Here is a 15,026-nt window from a genome sequence, read left to right on the forward strand (position 1 = left end):
CCAGGCGCCCCCGGCTGACCTCACCGAGGCCAGCCAGGAGCACTCACGGGCTGATGATGACAATGGATAGCCGTCATATTGTACCGTCTGCCACCAGGAAGGGGATGCTGGTGTTCAGCGCTGCAGCACCCCATCTACCAGCAGCATGCAGTAGACATAGGGTGACACTGAAAAAAGGCGAGAAACGTTTTTTTTTCCCTTTTCTTTCTGGGGGTGGGGGGGAAGCGTGTAAATTGATGACATATACCCTGAAACACCCGGGAAAATGTTTTTGACCCTTCAGGCAAGAATGCAAATGCTTTTCGGAGACTGCGGGGACTGTGGGCTAGCTGGAGTCCTCAGTATCCCCTCCCTCCCTCCATGAGCGTCCATTTGATTCTTTGGCTTTCCGTTATGCTTGTCACACAGCACTGTGCTGTGGACTCTGTATCATAGCCTGGAGATTTTTTCAAATGCTTTGGCATTTCGTCTTCTGTAACAGAGCTCTGATAGAACAGATTTGTCTCCCCATACAGCGATCAGATCCACTGGTGGCTCCCGTACGGTCCATGCTGGAGCAGTTTTTGGATTTGAGACTGCATCGCCACCCGTGCTGATCAGAGCTCCACGCTGGGCAAACAGGAAATGAAATTCAAAAGTTTGCGGGGCTTTTCCTGTCTACCTGGCCAGTGCATCCGAGTTCAGATCGCTTTCCAGAGCGGTCACAATGGTGCACTGTGGGATACCGCCCGGAGGCCAATACTGTCGATTTGCGGCCACACTAACCCTAATCTGACATGGCAATACCAATTTCAGCGCTACTCCCCTCGTCGGGGAGGAGTACAGAAATCGGTTTAAAGAGCCCTTTATAGCGATATAAAGGGCTTCGTTGTGTGGACGGGTGCAGGGTTAAATCGGTTTAACGCTGCTAAATTCGGTTTAAACGCGTAGTGTAGACCAGGCCTGAGAGAGAATGCTCTGTACCACCTCAGAATCCTTACCTTCCCTGCCCAAGGTCCCATCTCCAGTTATGGCCATCCCTGTTGCATCAGAGGAAGGAGATTTTTTTAAAAAAAGTTACACTGAAGAAAAAAATGCCTTCCTGACCATTGCAGGTGGCCGGCTGAAGTCCTAAAGCATGAGCTTGTAGGAACATAACATTTAAAAAAAAAAAAACTATTGGGAGGCTGTTCCAGAACCTCACCCCTCTGATGGTTAGAAACCTAATTTCCAGGCTGAATTTATTCATGGCCAGTTTATATCCATTTGCTCTTGTGCCAACATTATCCTTTAGCTTAAATAGCTCTTCACCCTCTCTAGTGTTTACCCCCTCCCCCTCAACGCATTTATAAGGAACAATCATATCCCCTTTCAGACTTCATTCTACTAGACTAAACAAGCCAAGTTTCTCTTATGTGATAGGCCCTCCTTTCTCTGATCACCCTAGTAGGCCTTCTTTGCAACTGTTCCAGTTTGATTTCATCATTCTTGAACACAGTTGACCAGAATTGTACATGGTATTCCAAATGAGGTCTTACCAGTGCCTTGTACAATGGTATTAATACTTATCTATCGCTACTGGAAGTGCATTGCCTGATATATCCTAGGATCACATTTGCCTTTTTCACAGCTGCATCACATTGGTGGCTCATAGCATGGGTGGCAGATATAAGAGGCTTGGGGAAGCTAAGCCTCCCCAAATGGGGTAAGAAATCCTGGGAGCGCCTTGCCAGAAGTTCCTGAGAAGGGGTGGGCCACCAGCGCCCGGACCATGGCCCTGCCAGCACTCTGCCCTGAGGCTCCACTCCGGCTTGGCCTCTTCCCCTTGTGGCCCTGCCCTCCCTCTGCCTCTTCCCATCCTTACTCAACCTCTTTCCCTGAGGTTCCCCCACCCGCCGCTTGTGCCCCTCTGCCACCTCCCCCACGACTCCCCCGCGCCTGCCAGAACAGAGGGAGGGGAGCAGGGCCTCGGGGGAGGGCGGAGGGGAGCGCTTCTGGCACTCACACCCAGCCTCCCCAAATGGAAGAGTCATGCGCCACCTGTGGCTCATAGTTAAGGCTAAGATTTTGTCACGGACAATAAAGAAAAATTAACGGAAGCCCATGACCTATCCGTGACTTACAAAAAATATTCATGATAAAATGGGAAGGGGCTGGGCAGATGCTGGGTGGCTGGGAAATCCAAGCCCCCACCCCATCTGTAGATGGGAGCTGCGGGGGTACCCCTGCCCACTGCAACGCGAGGAGCTGCGGAAATTCCCCGGTGACCCTCGACAGTGGGGAGCTGTGGGGATCCCTCTGTACCACAGCAGCTGGTGAGTTGGAGGGGTCTGGTAATTGGCTGAGCCTTAATCAGTGGGCGGGGCATTCACTCAGGCCAGGGCTTTATAAAGCCGCGCACAAGTGACCAGGGAGCTTTGCGAACAGGGGCTGCTAACAGGGAGTTTCACAAGGGAGTTTGAGAAGGGGAGTGGGAAGGGAGTGGGAGTCCCTCGCCGGCCGTAACCCCTTCCCTGTGGCCCCCCCCAAAACCTGTAAACCGAACCACATTCCAAAACTCCTTTCTGTAAACCACTCTTCCACTAACTAGGAGACAATGCAGGCAGAAGCCCAGCAGCAGAGTGGGGGCTATCCAGTTTATTGCACTGAGTGTTGCATGTATGATTACCTGCCCTGTGGGCGGGTGGCGTATGTGTGCAGTCGGTGCAAGGAGCTCCTGGCCCTCAGTGACCATGTACAGACTTTGGAGGCCAGGGTGGCGGAACTGGAGGAGCTAAGAGAGGCAGAGAGGTATGTTGATGAGGCTTTCCGGGACACTGTAGAATTGTCCCACCTCCGCTCAGACAGCTCCTGTGCTGTTGAGGAGGAAGAACGGCCCAGGGAAGTAGAGCAGTCGATGGGAGCTGAGGGAAACCTTCCCGTAGTTGGGACCCTCCTTCCAGATGGTGCTGTGGTTGCCTCTCGCACTGAGGTTGCCTCTCCGGGGGAGGGAACTCCAGTTTCTAGGAAAAGGCAGGTGTTAGTAATGGGAGATTCGATTATTAGAAATGTAGATAGCTGGGTCTGTGATGACCGGGAAAACCGTATGGTGACTTGCCTGCCTGGTGCGAAGGTTGCGGATCTCTCGAGGCATCTAGATAGACTTATGTGTAGTGCTGGGGAGGACATGGTGGTACATGTAGATACCAATGACATAGGGAAGGGTAGGAGAGATGTGCTGGAAGCCAAATTTAGGCTGCTAGGGAAGAGATTGAAATCCAGGACCTCTATGGTGGCATTTTCAGAAATGCTCCCAGTTCCACGCGCAGGGCCAGGTAGGCAGGCAGAGCTTCAGAGTCTCAATGTGTGGATGAGACGATGGTGTAGAGAGGAGGGGTTCACGTTCATTAGGAACTGGGGAAACTTCTGGGATGGGAGGAGCCTGTACAGGAGAGATGGGCTCCACCTAAACCAAAGTGGAACCAGACTGCTGGCACTAAACATTAAAAAGGTTGTAGAGCAGTTTTTAAACTAGGAGATGGGGGAAAGCCGACTGCTGCAGAGGGTCGTGTGGATCGGACACAGACTTCTCTTAGGGGAGAGTCTGATGATAGAGAATCTCCAGGTTATAGTCAGGAGCAGAGGACTGAAAAGTATAATGTAAGGGCCGGATCAGATGATAAACAGTCACATAAAAAAGAATCTGGCACATCAGAAAAAGGCAGGCTAATAAACAGGGACAAGTTTTTAAAGTGCTTGTACACAAATGCCAGAAGTCTAAATAATAAGATGGATGAACTGGAGTGCCTTGTGATAAAGGAGGATATAGATATGATAGGCATCACAGAAACCTGGTGGACTGAGAGCAATCAATGGGACACAATCATTCCGGGGTACAAAATATATCGGAAGGACAGAACAGGTCGTGCAGGGGGAGGAGTGGCACTATATGTGAAAGAAAGTGTAGATTCAAATGAAGTAAAAATCTTAAGCGAATCCACATGTTCCATAGAGTCTCTATGGATAGAAATTTCATGCTCTAGTAAAAATATAACATTAGGGATCTATTATCGACCACCTGACCAGGACAGTAATAGTGATGATGAAATGCTAAGGGAAATTAGAGAGGCTATCAAAATTAAGAACCCAATAATAGTGGGGGATTTCAATTATCCCCATATTGACTGGGAACATTTCACTTCAGGACGAAATGCAGAGATAAAATTTCTCGATACTTTAAATGACTGCTTCATGGAGCAGCTTGTACGGGAACCCACAAGGGGAGAGGCAACTCTAGATTTAATCCTGAGTGGAGCGCAGGAGCTGGTCCAAGAGGTAACTATAGCAGGACCGCTTGGAAATAGTGACCATAATACAATAGCATTCAACATCCCTGTGGTGGGAAGAACACCTCAACTGCCCAACACTGTGGCATTTAATTTCAAAAGGGGGAACTATACAAAAATGAGGGGGTTAGTTAGACAAAAGTTAAAAGGTACAGTGACTAAAGTGAAATCCCTGCAAGTTGCATGGGCCCTTTTTAAAGACACCATAATAGAGGCCCAACTTCAATGTATACCCCAAATTAAGAAAAACAGTAAAAGAACTAAAAAAGAGCCACCGTGGCTTAACAACCATGTAAAAGAAGCAGTGAGAGATAAAAAGACTTCCTTTAAAAAGTGGAAGTCAAATCCTAGTGAGGCAAATAGAAAGGAGCACAAACACTGCCAACTTAAGTGCAAGAGTGTAATAAGAAAAGCCAAAGAGGAGTTTGAAGAACGGCTAGCCAAAAACTCCAAAGGTAATAACAAAATGTTTTTTAAGTGCATCAGAAGCAGGAAGCCTGCTAAACAACCAGTGGGGCCCCTTGATGATCAAAATACAAAAGGAGCACTTGAAGACGATAAAGTCATTGCGGAGAAACTAAATGGATTCTTTGCTTCAGTCTTCACGGCTGAGGATGTTAGGGAGATTCCCAAACCTGAGCTGGCTTTTGTAGGTGACAAATCTGAGGAACTGTCACAGATTGAAGTGTCACTAGAGGAGGTTTTGGAATTAATTGATAAACTCAACATTAACAAGTCACCGGGACCAGATGGCATTTACCCAAGAGTTCTGAAAGAACTCAAATGTGAAGTTGCGGAACTATTAATTAAGGTTTGTAACCTGTCCTTTAAATCGGCTTCGGTACCCAATGACTGAAAGTTAGCTAATGTAACGCCAATATTTAAAAAGGGCTCTAGGGGTGATCCCGGCAATTACAGACCGGTAAGTCTAACGGCGGTACTGGGCAAATTAGTTGAAACAATAGTAAAGAATAAAATTGTCAGACACGTAGAAAAACATAAACTCTTGAGCAATAGTCAACATGGTTTCTGTAAAGGGAAATCATGTCTTACTAATCTATTAGAGTTCTTTGAAGGGGTCAACAAACATGTGGACAAGGGGGATCCGGTGGACATAGTGTACTTAGATTTCCAGAAAGCCTTTGACAAGGTCCCTCACCAAAGGCTCTTATGTAAATTAAGCTGTCATGGGATAAAAGGAAAGGTCCTTTCATGGATTGAGAACTGGTTAAAGGACAGGGAAAGGGTAGGAATTAATGGTAAATTCTCAGAATGGAGAGGGGTAACTAGTGGTGTTCCCCAAGGGTCAGTCCTCGGACCAATCCTATTCAATTTATTCATAAATGATCTGGAGAAAGGGGTAAACAGTGAGGTGGCAAAGTTTGCAGATGATACTAAACTACTCAAGATAGTTAAGACCAAAGCAGATTGTGAAGAACTTCAAAAAGATCTCACAAAACTAAGTGATTGGGCAACAAAATGGCAAATGAAATTTAATGTGGATAAATGTAAAGTAATGCACATTGGAAAAAATAACCCCAACTATACATACAACATGATGGGGGCTAATTTAGCTACAACGAGTCAGGAAAAAGATCTTGGCGTCATCGTGGATAGTTCTCTGAAGATGTCCACGCAGTGTGCAGAGGCGGTCAAAAAAGCAAACAGGATGTTAGGAATCATTAAAAAGGGGATAGAGAATAAGACTGAGAATATATTATTGCCCTTATATAAATCCATGGTACGCCCACATCTCGAATACTGTGTACAGATGTGGTCTCCTCACCTCAAAAAAGATATTCTAGCACTAGAAAAGGTTCAGAAAAGAGCAACTAAAATGATTAGGGGTTTAGAGAGGGTCCCCTACGAGGAAAGATTAAAGAGGACTCTTCAGCTTGGAAAAGAGAAGACTAAGGGGGGACATGATAGAGGTATATAAAATCATGAGTGATGTTGAGAAAGTGGATAAGGAAAAGTTATTTACTTATTCCCATAATACAAGAACTAGGGGTCACCAAATGAAATTAATAGGTGGCAGGTTTAAAACAAATAAAAGGAAGTTCTTCACGCAGCGCACAGTCAACTTGTGGAACTCCTTACCTGAGGAGGTTGTGAAGGCTAGGACCATAACAATGCTTAAAAGGGGACTGGATAAATTCATGGTGGCTAAGTCCATGAATGGCTATTAGCCAGGATGGGTAAGAATGGTGTCCCTAGCCTCTGTTCGTCAGAGGATGGAGATGGATGGCAGGAGAGAGATCACTTGATCATTGCCTGTTAGATTCACTCCCTCTGGGGCACCTGGCATTGGCCACTGTCGGTAGACAGATACTGGGCTAGATGGACCTTTGGTCTGACCCGGTACGGCCTTTCTTATGTTCTTATGTTCACAGCAGGCCTTTGAAATTTGCCGGGCAAAAGTCATTGGGCTAGAGAAATCCTTTTCCTTTGTCCCACAAAATTCAATTCAAGTCTAGCTGAGCTATAAATACTAAAAATCACTATTTCCTTTCTGCCACTTGCATTCCCCAACATTTTTTGGCAGCATGTCAAAATAATAATCAAATGTAAACTTTTGAAAGAGCCACCCCACCACTGGAGCCAATGCAGCAGCAGTAGCAAACTGTACTTGGAATACGTGGGAGTAACTGTAGTGGCAGTGAGGAAAGAGCCAGACAGAGCTCCAGCCCCTCCCTGACAACATCCCTGGATTCAGCAAGAGGTCCCAAGAATCCATCTCCCCAATGTAGGGGCAATCACCTCTCTCCAGTGTGAAAGAGGAGACAGTTGGGCCATCCCCCAGATCTGTCACATACTGTCAGCAGTCCTTCATTGTCTGGGATAACTATTCTCCTGCCATTAACTAATGTAATTAGTCTATAGGTCAAATTGTAATAGTCTGTGTTGAAGTACTGAAGGTTCAAACTCTGCTGTTGATGCAACATGAGGCTTGGATGTGACAGGTGTAAATAATGGAATTTGTTTTTACCTCCTTCCTTTAAAACGGGTCAGCAACCTTTCAGAAGTGGTGTGCCGAGTCTTCATTTATTCACTCTAATTTAAGGTTTCGCGTGCCAGTAATACATTTTAATTTTTTTAGAAGGTCTCTCTCTACAAGTATATATATTATATAACTAAACTAGTGTTGTAAAATAAACAAGGTTTTCAAAATGTTTAAGAAGCTTCATTTAAAATTAAATTAAAATGCAGAGCCCCCCGGACTGGTAGCCAGTACCCAGGCAGTGTGAGTGCCACTGAAAATCAGCTTGCGTGCCATAGGTTGCCTACCCCTGCTTTAAAACTAGGGAATTACTTACAAAAATACTCCATTAAAAGAACTCTAGGTTGCAAAGTCAAGAACTCAAAAGTTTATGATTGCCCATACTTTCCTCCTTGTGTGAGTGCATTGTGATATAGTCTTTAATTACACAATCGTATACTGTTTTTTTCCCTCTGGGTACTTGACCTAGGGTACAAATTGGATGCACAATAGGGCATAATTAAGTTTGCCCAAGAAACCATAACTCTGGCATTTCCCCGCTTTTGAGAGCTGGATTTAATTAATCTTTTCTCTCTCTCTCTCTCTTTTTTTTTTTTTTTTTTTACATAATTAAAACTAAATCATTTATGGATTTTATGCAAATATGGATTTGGTGGAGTACCTATGCCGATGGGAGGAAGCATCTTCAAAAAATACTTAGGTGTCTGCTTCCAGAAGAGGATTCCTGGCTGTGAATCTCAAATAGAAATAGGTTCCTCCCTCCAGCCTAGATTTAGGTACCCAAGTTTGTGTGAAGAATGGGGCTTAGGACACACCCCTCTGATCAGTATCTCCCTTTGGCTAGTTTACTCAGGTCCCCACTTTGCATGCTGGCTTTGGCAAATCCCATTCTTAGACACCTATCTTTTCCCCATTCGTTATATAGAGAGCCTAGGTGCTAGACTCAGATTTTGTGGATTCCAGTGGCTTTTTTTCTAGGCACCTAAAAGTTAGGTGTTGTAATGCTTACTGTCACAATGCCTGAGACCCTTTATAAATCTAGCCCTCAGTGTGTAATATCAGTCTTTCCTGGGTTGGGGAAACAGGCTATTATGCTTATACCTGGTTTTATCTTAATTTACAAATTAAAATGATGGATCTTAACCCAAGAAAAACAGTTATAATAAAAAAGTTGTAGTCATGAACTATAGCTTTGCTGTCAGGTGTGGCTGTAATGATATTTTTATAAAACTCCATATATATATATATGGAATGGATTCCAGCATGTCTTAGTTTAGAAATTTTAACAAACTCCCCCTTTTACTAAAATGAAAACATTTTTAATGTGCTTTTGAAAATCCCACAAGGTACTAGGTTAGGCACCTGTCTGAATCTGTAGGTACCAAAATAACTTTAATAATATGGCTCCCTACCATCTATTTCCCTATAGCCCTGTTCAAGGAATAATGACTTGTGCTTGTGCTAACCAAAGGCGCCATGGCAACAAGGATGCTCGGAACAAGTAGGGTGGGTGAAGATGTTACTTAGCAACAAGGATCTTTAGGTTGGAAAGCTCTGTTCCTAATTGTGAAGGAGAATGAAAGTCAAAATCAGAAAATGTAAAAACTCAGGGAGGGAATGTGCAGTGACTGGTGATGGTAATGTGTTGGAAAGAAGTATCAGAGGAAAGTCCGAGGGGCATTATTATGAAATCTTAGGGAATATAGGTTCTGAACAGACCTGGAACAAACCAGAAATAAAAAGGAACAGTAAGAGACAACAATCGAACCAAACAGCACAGAGTGAAATGAAACCAAAACCCAGAATGGGAGTACAGAAAAGGGAAATAGAAAGCAAACAGTGTTGAAAGAGAAAAACAAAGAACTATAAAACAGAAGAGAGAGTTTCTATGTACATATCTAGTTACAGCTCTACTTAAGAACATAAGAATGACCATACTGGGTCAGACCAATGGTCCATCTAGCTCAGTATCCTATTTTCCAACAGTGGCCAGCACCAAATAATTCAGAGAGAATTAATAGAACAGGTCTATTATCAAGTGATCCATCCCCTGTTGTCTAGTCCCAGCTTCTAGCAGTCAGAGGTTTAGGGACACCCAGATTATGGGGTAGTGCCCCTGACCATCTTGGCTAATAGCCATTTATGGACCTATCCTCCATTAACTTATTTAATTCTTTTCTGAACCGAGTTATACTTTTGGCCATCACAGCATCTGATGGCAATGAGTTCCACAGATTAGTTGTGCATTGTGTGAAAAAGTACTTCCTCTTGCTTGCATTAAATCTAATGCCTATTAATATCATTTTTTTTGTATTGTGTGAAAGGGTAAAAAAAATAACACTTCTCTATTCACTTTCTCCACACCATGATTTTATAGAGCTCTACCATATCCCTCCTTAGTTGTCTCTTTTCAAAGATGAACAGTCCCAGTCTTTTTAATCTCTCCTCATATGGAAGCTAATCATTTTCGTTGCCCTTATCTGTACCTTATCCAATTCTAATATCTTCCCTTTTGAGATGGAGTGACCAGAAAGGCATGCAGTATTCAAGGTGTGGGCATACCATGGATTTATATCATGGCATCATGATATTTTCTGTCTTATTATCTATTCCTTTCCTAAGGGTTCTTAACATTCTGTTGGCTTATGCTGCTGTACATTGAGCAGATGTTTTCAGAGAACTATCTGTGTTGACTCCAAGCTCACTTTCTTGAGTGGTAACAGCTAAATTAGAATCCATAATTTTGTGTGTACAGTTGGGATTATATTTTCTAATGTGCATTACTTTGCACTTATTAACAATGAATTTCATCTACCACTTAGACATGTTTTGAAGTATTTAACACTTTGCCTTCTTTGGGCCAAAGCCCACTGAAATCTATGGAAAAATCTCATTGACATCAATGGAATCTGTATTAGGCCCATAGAGTCTTTCATCAAAGGTTGGAAGTCACAAAGACTAAATAAAATGTTACAGATTTATGTCAGTATAACTCCGCGTCAGGGGAGTGGAAAATGGGCTTCTCACATTGATATAGCTATCGCCTCTCAGAGAGATGGAATACCTACGCTGGCAGAAGAAGCTTTCCCATCGGCATAGGTAGTGTCTTCACTACGGTGGCACAGCTGCATCGGTACAACTGCAGCACCGTGAGTGTACACAAGCACTAAGACACACAATTTCTTTGCACAGCAGATGAGAACATTATTTGACAACTTTACGGAAGGGGAAAACAGACACAGAAGAGTGAAACTATTGTACTGCTAACCCTTTTCACATAGCAAGCCTCTGAATGTGACCCCCCTTATAAATTAAAAACACTTGTTTATATATTTAACACCATTATAAATGCTGGAGGCAAAGCGAGGTTTAGGGTGGAGGCTGACAGCTCGTGACCCCCAATGTAATAACCTTGCAACCCCCTGAGGGGCCCCAACCCGCAGTTTGAGAACCCCTGCTCTAGCCATCTCCCATGTCTTTGCCCCTCTACTCCCATATTTAGTGTTGTCAATTCTTGTGATCTGATTTTGCCAGAAGCTGGGATTGGGTGACAGGGCATGGATCACTTGATTATAACCTGTCTGTTCATTCCCTTTGGGGCACCTGCCATTGGCCACTGTCAGAGGACAGGATTCTGGGCTTGATGGATCTTTGGTCTGACCCAGTATGGCCGCTCTTATGATTGGAAGTTGGTCTTGTGATATTTAGTGGATATTTCCACTACTTGCATCCGAAGAAGTGGGTATTCACCCACGAAAGCTCATGCTGCAAAACGTCTGTTAGTCTATAAGGTGCCACAGGATTCTTTGTTGCTTTTACAAATACAAGAAGGCTCTCATTCCCTAAATGTTGAGAAGTCCTTCCCTTCCTGGGCTCACCGAAGCCCCAATCCCAGTTTCATCCCCTAACTGTGTAGTTGATTATTAAAAGTAGTTTGCTGTTAATTACTATTTCTGTCAAGTTTTTCTACAGAAGACTGTCTGTGAAGGGGGGGGGAAGGGGGTTGTTAACTGCATAGGACAGTCACCTTTACCAGGGTACAGACACGGGGGCAGGATCAACAGCAGGTCATACACACAGCGCAGTCAGTAGGCACCCTGGTCGGTCTGGGAGGTGTTTTCCATTTTCTGTGTGGGTGGGGGGGGTACGTGACTTTGTGGCATGGGAGGGCGGTTACAGAACTTATGCAGTGGTCCTTGTCCCGGACCACAGAGCCACGCCGCAGGGGAATCTGTAACCGTCCTCCCCCGCAACAAGGTCACGTAGACCCCGCACACAAGAGTCCCGACAAGGAGGGATGGCAGGCTCCATTGAAACAACCAGTCCGGCACTGCAGACCGCTCTAGGAGCAGGAGCCTATCATTCCTCGAGTGTAGAAACGGTGTTAACATCACTGCACACCCTACCCACCACAGTCTGCGTCCCTGTTTCAACCGTTTAACGCGAATTCATTAATAAAGAAAACGTTGTTAATTAACAATGTTCCATTAACTTTATTTTTAAACGTGTGTTGGAAGGGGGGAAACGTGGTGAATGGGGTATGTAACCGCAGAAGAACGTCAACAGTAACTGAAGCAGGGGCAGGTTCAGCTTCTCTGTAAAGAAACTGAACAGTCACAGCCAGCGCACTTCTGGGGCTCTTCTTCTTCTGCTGCTGTCTGGGCTGTCTGGGGGCAGCCAGCAGCCAGCGATTTTCTTTCCTCCCCATCCCGCCAAAGTCCTCCTCCTTCTCCTCATAGAGATTGTGGAGCACAGCAGCTGCAATATAAACAGGGGGGGGATGCTTGGTTTCTGATGAGATCCGAGCAGAGTCTCCATCTCTCCTCCTCGTCTGAAAGCTGATTGAATTGATTGAATGACAGTTACCTAAGACACCCCCAATCATTTTCCCCCAGCATGCATTGTGGAAAAATCCAGAAATCAAATGGGCAGGGGGGGGGCGAACTGTGGGATAGCTTCACCCAGCACCCCACCACTCACCACCAAAGTGTGTTGGTGTTAGTGTGGACAAAGCTCAATAAGTGTCTTAGTGTGGACACACACAAGACACAACTTTTGTTGATTGATTGAATTCACAAATAAATTTAACGAAACTAATCTGGTAGTGTAGACATACCCTCAGATACTACAGTATTGTGATGTGGGTGGTAGAGGAACCTGTACAGAACCGACCCTCAGGGTTGTAAAGAAAAGCTTGGAAAGTGAAGAGCGTGGGACCTAATGGCTCAGAAAACAGAAGGCAAATCAAATCCCACACTTAAAAACCCCTTGTGCATTTTAAACCAATCTCATGATTTTGGGGGAGCTGTTGTTTGGCTCCTGTGCTACTATTTTTGCCTTTCTGTGTCCCCCTCTGTATTCTCTTCCTTTTCCCCCTCTGCCGGCAAGAGTCGGCAAGGGACACCACCCAGCTCCGCTCCTGTGCTGGGCTGTTTGCAGGACTCAGGAAGATGCCTCAGCCCTTTCCGTTTGGAAACCGAACAGCCGGCAGGAATCGAAATCGAAAGTGGCTGGCTGGCGAAGTTTAAAAGCGCCGTGCGGGTCCCCTGCTCAGCAGAACTTCGGAGGCACGGGGCGGGGCACCCCGGAGAGGCGTGTCCAGGCCACCACCGTGTCCCCAGCCGGCCCGCACCGACCCCGAGAGAAGCCCAAAGGCTGAGGGTTAGCAAGGGCCGAGCGCAAGGGGAGAACCGCAGCCACCCGCCCCCGTCCAAGCGGCTAGGACCTGAGCGCCGGAGAAGCGCAGGGAACCTCCCCCTTCCCTGGGACGAGGGACTCCCTGAGCAAGGGGGAGCTCCGTGGCTTTAGCCCTGTCATGGTGACTCCGGGCGCAGAAGAGATGTCGGCCCTATCGCCTGCGGAGCAGTTCCTCTATCTGATCTCCTGCTTCAGGGACCGGCTCACGCAGATCATACGGGTGGCACCGGTGCTGGACCGCCTGGCCACGCTGAGCCTGCAGGAGAAGGAGCGGATCCGGGCGGTCGCTGCGCAGCAGGGCGACCCGCAGGCGGCTGGGGAGCTGCTGGACGCGATGGCGCGGGGCTGCCAGCAGCAGGGCTGGATCCAGGAGTTTGTCACTGCGCTGCAGCAGGGGGGCAGCGACCTGGCCGCCTGCTACGTGAACCCCAGCCTGAGCGAGCTGCCCTCCCCGGCAGAGGAGGCCGAGCACGATGTGTGCGTGCACCTGGTGCAGCTGCTCTGTGGCACCCTGGTGGACAAGCTGAAGAGCGTGCAGGTCGCCAACAAGTGTGTGGAGAAGAGACTCTTCCAGGGCGATGACCTGGAGCGGGTAGGTATCGCTTCCCCCTCCACCCCCGGTGCTGGGCCTGGCCGCCGAGCTGCTGCGTTTCCACACACCGCTTTAACCCACAGAGCCGGAGAGGCAGCAGGGGTGCGGGGCAGGATTCCCGGGCAGGGGGGACGAGCCTCATCGTCTCCCTGTCAAAGGGAAGCCTCACCCAGGCCGAGCGCTGCTCGCCTGATTCCCGCCCCGCCCCAGCAGCCGTTCCCAGGGGAGAAGCGCCGCATCTGGGATTCCTTCCCTCTCTCCCCGGGCAGCGAGCCCAGGAGAGAAGTACAGGAATGGGCCTTCCCGGCCTCTGGTCCCACCGCCCACAAGCCGTCAGGTGACCTGGGTGGCGAAAACGCCTCTGCAGAACTGATCTTCCTCTCCCATTGCTCAGGCCGCAGGACTCCTGTTTGACTCTCATAACTGGGGCTTGTACAACATAGGGTGACCAGACAGCAAATGTAAAAAATTGGGAGAGGGTGGTGAATAATAGGAGCCTATATAAGAAAAAGACCCCAAAATTGGAACTCTCCCTATAAAATCAGACATCATGTTTGCGCTCATGTTTCCTCCTCTCCCCGCTCCCTCCCCCAGCCCCCATATTTGTTAATTTGGTGCCTTTTTTTTTTTCTTGCTGTGTCTTGTACTTGGAACAGCCCCTCTCTGATAATACACCTGATGACCATCTTTTCATACAAATTCCTCCTCAGAATATGTCTGCTATATCTTTTAACAATAATCCACTAACCAATGACTCTCTCTCTGTATGGTAAAAAAGGTACCAGTTTGAGATTGGAATTTTTGGGGTTCTCTGGTATATATTCTGAGTGATTGGCTTACATAGATTGTAAGCCTTTTGAGGTGAAAACCATGGCTTGGTCTATACTACAGAGTTAGGTTGAGGTAAAGCAGCTTATGGGGACCTAATTAAGTCAGTGTCTACACTAGAATGCTATTTCCCTGGAAGTAAGTGGCCTGCTACACCAACATAATAACAACCTCCACAAGAGGCGCACCACTTATGTTACAGTAACTGGGTGATGCAGGGTCTGTGTAGACACTGCCTTACTTACATTGACTCTTGGCTATTGTTCTTGTCAGTTTCAGGGCTCAAGGCAGAAGTGGGGCTCTTAGCTGGAGCTGTGAAACTGACAAGAATGTCAATTTCACTCTTGGCATGCTCCATGCTATGAAATTGAGCCCTTCACTGGGCTCCAGCTGTGAGCCCTGTCTGGCTGTCAGTGCCCCATACTTGGCTATTAGTGCCCCTCGATGCCCCACTTAAGTCATTGCCAGCGCTCCTGGTGAGGGCATGCACCTACAGTAGAGTGACCAGACAGCAAATGTGAAAAATCGGGATGGGGGTGGGGGGTAATAGGAGTCTATATAAGAAAAAGACTCCAAAATCAGGACTGTTCCTATAAAATCGGGA

At 46.6% G+C, this 15,026-nt stretch overlaps 1 protein-coding gene across 3 annotated transcripts in view; it reads left to right on the plus strand.

Moving 5' to 3' along the window:
* IFIH1 (interferon induced with helicase C domain 1) overlaps positions 1 to 15,026 on the plus strand; it is a 54,527-nt gene that overhangs the window by 4,826 nt on the left and 34,675 nt on the right. Inside the window, exon 1 of one of the 3 annotated variants that reach the window (XM_039495361.1) lies at positions 12,791 to 13,594. The exons of the other annotated variants lie outside the window; for them this stretch is intronic. Within the exon in view, the coding sequence (XP_039351295.1) occupies positions 13,121 to 13,594 (474 nt within the window). The 5' untranslated portion in view covers positions 12,791 to 13,120. Of the gene's footprint in view, positions 1 to 12,790; positions 13,595 to 15,026 lie in introns of those variants that run through there. 3 annotated transcript variants of the gene reach the window in all.

The sequence above is a fragment of the Mauremys reevesii genome, linkage group 11 (assembly GCF_016161935.1).
Source record: "Mauremys reevesii isolate NIE-2019 linkage group 11, ASM1616193v1, whole genome shotgun sequence".
NCBI classification, from domain to species: Eukaryota; Metazoa; Chordata; order Testudines; family Geoemydidae; genus Mauremys; species Mauremys reevesii.